At 51.0% G+C, this 4,595-nt stretch overlaps 1 protein-coding gene across 1 annotated transcript in view; it reads left to right on the top strand.

The window, feature by feature from the left end:
* Casp9 (caspase 9) overlaps positions 1 to 4,357 on the top strand; it is a 17,745-nt gene extending 13,388 nt beyond the window's left edge. Inside the window, exons 7-9 of the mRNA XM_045149082.1 lie at positions 3 to 104; positions 1,022 to 1,131; positions 3,669 to 4,357. Of these exons, the coding sequence (XP_045005017.1) occupies positions 3 to 104; positions 1,022 to 1,131; positions 3,669 to 3,761 (305 nt within the window). The 3' untranslated portion in view covers positions 3,762 to 4,357. The remainder of the gene's footprint in view (positions 1 to 2; positions 105 to 1,021; positions 1,132 to 3,668) is intronic.
* Positions 4,358 to 4,595: the final 238 nt, after the last annotated feature.

Here is a 4,595-nt window from a genome sequence, read left to right as displayed (position 1 = left end):
TGCTATGCCCATTCAGGAAGGCCTGCAGACTTCCGATCAGCTGGATGCCGTGTCAAGTCTGCCCACTCCCAGTGACATACTGGTATCCTACTCCACCTTCCCAGGTGAGTTCATCCTACCAGCCCGTAGGTCCTCCTGTCTCCTCTCAAGGTAGCTCAGTCTTGGCTGCCCGTGTGGCCCTGAGCAGGTTACTTCATCTCTTGAAGCTCCTTCTCAGGGTGGTGTGAGCAAGGCACCTGTGGTTCAGATTTAGAAATCATGCCCCCTGGGGCCTGTGGCCTCTTTTGTCTCATCTTCCTCCAGGCCTGCCTCAGTCCTCTTAATCTTTTTTTTTTTTTTTAAATATTTATTTACTATTTTTTAGAGGTAGGGTCTCACTGTAGCCCAGGCGGAACTGGAATTCACTATGTAGTCTCAGGGTGGCCCCAAACTCATAGCAATCCTCCTACCTCTGCCTCCCAAGTGCTGGGATAAAGGCGTGTGCCACCATGCCCAGCTAAAATATTTTATTTTTATTTGAGAGGGAGAAAGAGGCAAATAGAGAGTATGGGCGCACCAGGGCCTCCAGCCACTGAAAATTAATTCAAGATGCATGTGCTACTTTGTGCATCTGGCTTACATGGGTCCTGGGGAATTGAACCTGGGTCCTTCGGCTTTGTAAGCAAGCACCTTAGCCACTAAGAGTTCGCCCTCTCATCTTTCAAATGTGACTAGTGCCTTGGAGTTATCTTGAGAAGTGAAAAGGGAGGGGGAAGCTGGGCAGTTCTTAAGCTGGGGCAGAGTAGGAAAGGAAGGAGTGAAGTGCTTCCTTCATCCTCTGAAGAAGTCACCTGCTTCTCAGACCCTTGGTGTCCTTGTTGAGAAAGCAGAAGCCACAAGCCACAGTCAGGAGGTGACCTTGAGGGTGGACAGGCAGTAGTGGGTGGCCCCCGCCTCACATAAGAAGGCTGCAGTCGAGTCGCGCCTGTGCATTGGGCCCGTGGCAGCTCGATGGCAAGACTGAGCCTCCCTCTTCCTGTAGGTTTTGTCTCCTGGAGGGACAAGAAGAGTGGCTCCTGGTACATCGAGACGCTGGATGCTGTCCTTGAGCAGTGGGCTCACTCCGAGGACCTGCAGTCCCTCCTGCTCAGGGTGCGTGTCCCTTCCTCTTGAAGAACAGGGGCAGCTGCATGGGGGGTGCAGGGGTAGTGAGGGGACACAAGGAGTGGCCGAGGCGCCAGCCCAAGGTTGTAGACCCCTGACTGCGTCTGATCCCTGGCTTGCTGGGAGAGTTGGCGGGTGCCTTCTGCTGGCAGTGACATTTTGTTTTGTTTTGCAAAGGGCCATCTTCTCTGTCCTCCTTGGAGGCCCCTAAACAGAAGTCTCCTGGTCCCTAGCTGACAGAGTGGTGGTGGTCAGTGACTGCTGGGATGGGTCAGTGGTCAGGCATGGCACCTCTGAAGAATGGCCATGGACCCCTCCCTCAACCACACGGCACAGTTCTTAATTCTTTTCCTTGTTTGCTTTCTTTTGTTTTTGGTTTGGCTTTACGAGGTAGGGTCTCACTGTAGCCCAGGCTGACCTGGAATTCACCATGTAGTCTCAGGCTGGCCTCAAACTCACAGTAATCTACCCACCTCTGCCTCCCAAGTGCTGGGATTAAAGTGTGTGCCACCACACCCAGATTTTATTTATTTATTTATTTTGTTTTTTGAGGTAGTTGTCTCACTCCAGCCCAGGCTGACCTGGAATTCACTGTGTAGTCGCAGGGTGGTCTTGAACTCTAATCCTCCTACCTCTGCCTCCCAAGTGCTGGGATTAAAGTGTGTGCCACCACATCCAGATTTTATTTATTTATTTATTTTGTTTTTTGAGGTAGTTGTCTCACTCCAGCCCAGGCTGACCTGGAATTCACTGTGTAGTCGCAGGGTGGTCTTGAACTCTAATCCTCCTACCTCTGCCTCCCAAGTGTTGGCATTAAAAGTGTGCACCACCTGCCCGGCAGATTTTTTTTTTTTAAAGAAAGGATCTCATGTGCCTCAGGCTAGCCTCAATAGGTATATACCTGACTATGGCCTTGAAATTCTTTATGTATGACTGTGTGTGTACATAGGTGAACGTGCATCTCTGTGTGTGTGACGTGTGGAGTGAGGGGACATCCTTCAGTGTCATTCCTCAGGTGCAGTCCAAGTTTTTGTTTTTCAAGGTAGGGTCTCTAATCCAGGCTGACCTGGAATTCACTATGTAGTCTCAGGCTGGCTCTGAACTCACAGTGATCCTCCTGCCTTCGCCTCCTGAGTGCTGGGATTAAAGGTGGGTGCCACCATGCTGTGGGGGGGTGGCGCTAAGAATTGGCACACCAGGGCCTCTAGCCACTGCAAACAAACTCCAGAGATATGTGCCATTTTGTGCATCTGGTTTTACGTGGGTACTGGGGAATCACGCCAGAGCCTCTAGCCACTGCAGTCGAACTCCAGACATGTGCGCATCTGTCTTTTGTGTATTCTGGGCAGTTGAACCTGGGTCCTTAGGCTTTGCAGGCAAGTGCCTTAACTGCTAAGCCATCTCTCCAGCCTTTTTTTTTTTTTTTTTTTTGAGGTGGAGTTTCACTCTAACCCAGGCTGACCTGGAATTCACTATGTAGTTTCAGAGTGGCCTCGAACTCACAGTGATCCTCCTACCTCTGCCTCCCGAGTGCTGGGTTTAAAGGAGTGTGCCAACACACACACCCAACTACTTTTTTTTTTTTTGAGACAGGGTATCTCATTGGCCTGGAACTCAACTACATAGGCTAGACTGGCTGGCCAGGGAGTCCCAGGAATCTTTGTCTCAGCTTCCCCTCCCACATCTCCCCCCACTGGGATTGCCAGTGCCTGCCACCATGCTAGGCTTATTTTATGTGGGTTCTGGGGATCAAACTTAGCTCTTCATGCTTGCAACATAAGCACGCTACTCACTGAGCCATCTCCCCAGCCGGACCTTGAACTTCTGATCCTCCTACCACCACCTCCCCAGGGTTGGTATTGCAAGCCCTGCACCACCATGTCTTGACCCTCAAACATTATGACTCCCCCTGGTTGTACCCCCTCCTGGGGAGGTCCCAGTTAAGAGAGTAGTCAGGGAAGGGGGTGGGCAGCCCTGTCTTGCTCCATGACAACCCAGTTTTTGGCACTTGCTTCTCTGAGGGTCTCAGAACCCTTGGGCTGCCTCTGTAAGAGGGACCTCTGTTCTTAATCCCTTATCCCAGGACTGTAGAAACTGGGCCTCCCATGCTTCCAAGGGGGTTCTGGCTTGAACATTGCTATGCAGAGCTCAGGAGAGTTGAGGGAATGAAGGGGTCACCTCCACCACTCCAGAGCTGTAGGAGCCATGGCCACAGGCACGTGACTCAGGCCTCTGGGTCCCTGTGGGGCAAGGAACAGCCAGGATCACGCAGCACATTTGGTTCCTGGTCCTGTCCCCCTTTTTCCAAGCTTCCTTGCCTGAGCCTTTCATTCTGGGTGGAACCTAGCAAGTTTTTGCATTGGAAGTTTTACATTTTACATTTTCCCAACCTGTAGTTGCGGTTCTTACCTACTCCCCCCCACCCCGGAAACTGAGTTGCCGTCAAAGGGCCCCTTCAGTGGACCTTTCCCCAGTGCCCCTTTTCTGTCCTTGCTCACAGACCTCCCTGTGATTTTGTTTTGCAGGTTGCCAATGGTGTTTCCGAGAAAGGGATTTACAAACAGATTCCTGGTTGTTTTAATTTCCTCCGGAAAAAACTGTTTTTTAAAACTTCATGAGGACCACTCATCCTGCATTTTCATTCTTCCCCAAACCTGCTCTGCGCCTAGATGTGCCTGAGGCCCAGACTGTCCTACAAGGCAAGGATTCTGAGGCCTGGGTGGGCTGCTCTTTCTCAATCCACAACAGAGAGGCTTCTAGCAGCTTCCAGGCCTACTGATGGGGGAGAGAAGAGCGTATAGACGCCAGGTGGCCTCCTCAGCTGTGGCCCCCAACACCCTCTCTAGAGTTTTTCTGCCTCTATACCACTGACCTATGGAGAGAATCCAGTCTTGGGGCTGTCTTGTGGGTGATAGGGTGTTTTGTGCCCCTCCTGGCCTGTACCTTCTAGCAGCTAGGAGTACCCCTCTGGGTCGCACCAATCAGAAATGTCTTCAGACATTATCACATGTGCCCCCGGGGAACATGCATATCCCTAACTTGAGAACCGTCGGTGCTCAGGGGTCTGTGGCTACAGCATGTCTCAGACTCACAAGTTCAGCTTCCCAGTGTGAACAGCTGGATCCATCATCCCGGCCAAGTTTCTGGAAGCTTCACTGTCCCTCTATTACATTATTTATTCTTAAAAAGATAAATCTTAATACTGAACAGTGGACACTGCAAGCCTTATATTTGGTCAGCCAGGCCAAATGAGCCAACAGGTGCAATAGTGGCATGTCTGTCATGGTGGAAACCAACTGCCCTCTAATTGGATTGGAGGCCTGCTCCAATGGAAGGTATACATCCCTGATACTGAAAACTTAAAATGGGGGTAGTCATGAGCCCTGGGCATATAGCATGTGCTGCTCTCTGGCTAAATGTATATACTATGCTTATCAAAGTCCCAGTAAGCA

Source organism: Jaculus jaculus, chromosome 5, assembly GCF_020740685.1.
Source record: "Jaculus jaculus isolate mJacJac1 chromosome 5, mJacJac1.mat.Y.cur, whole genome shotgun sequence".
NCBI lineage: Eukaryota > Metazoa > Chordata > Mammalia > Rodentia > Dipodidae > Jaculus > Jaculus jaculus.
This window is presented reverse-complemented; position numbering and strand designations above follow the sequence as displayed.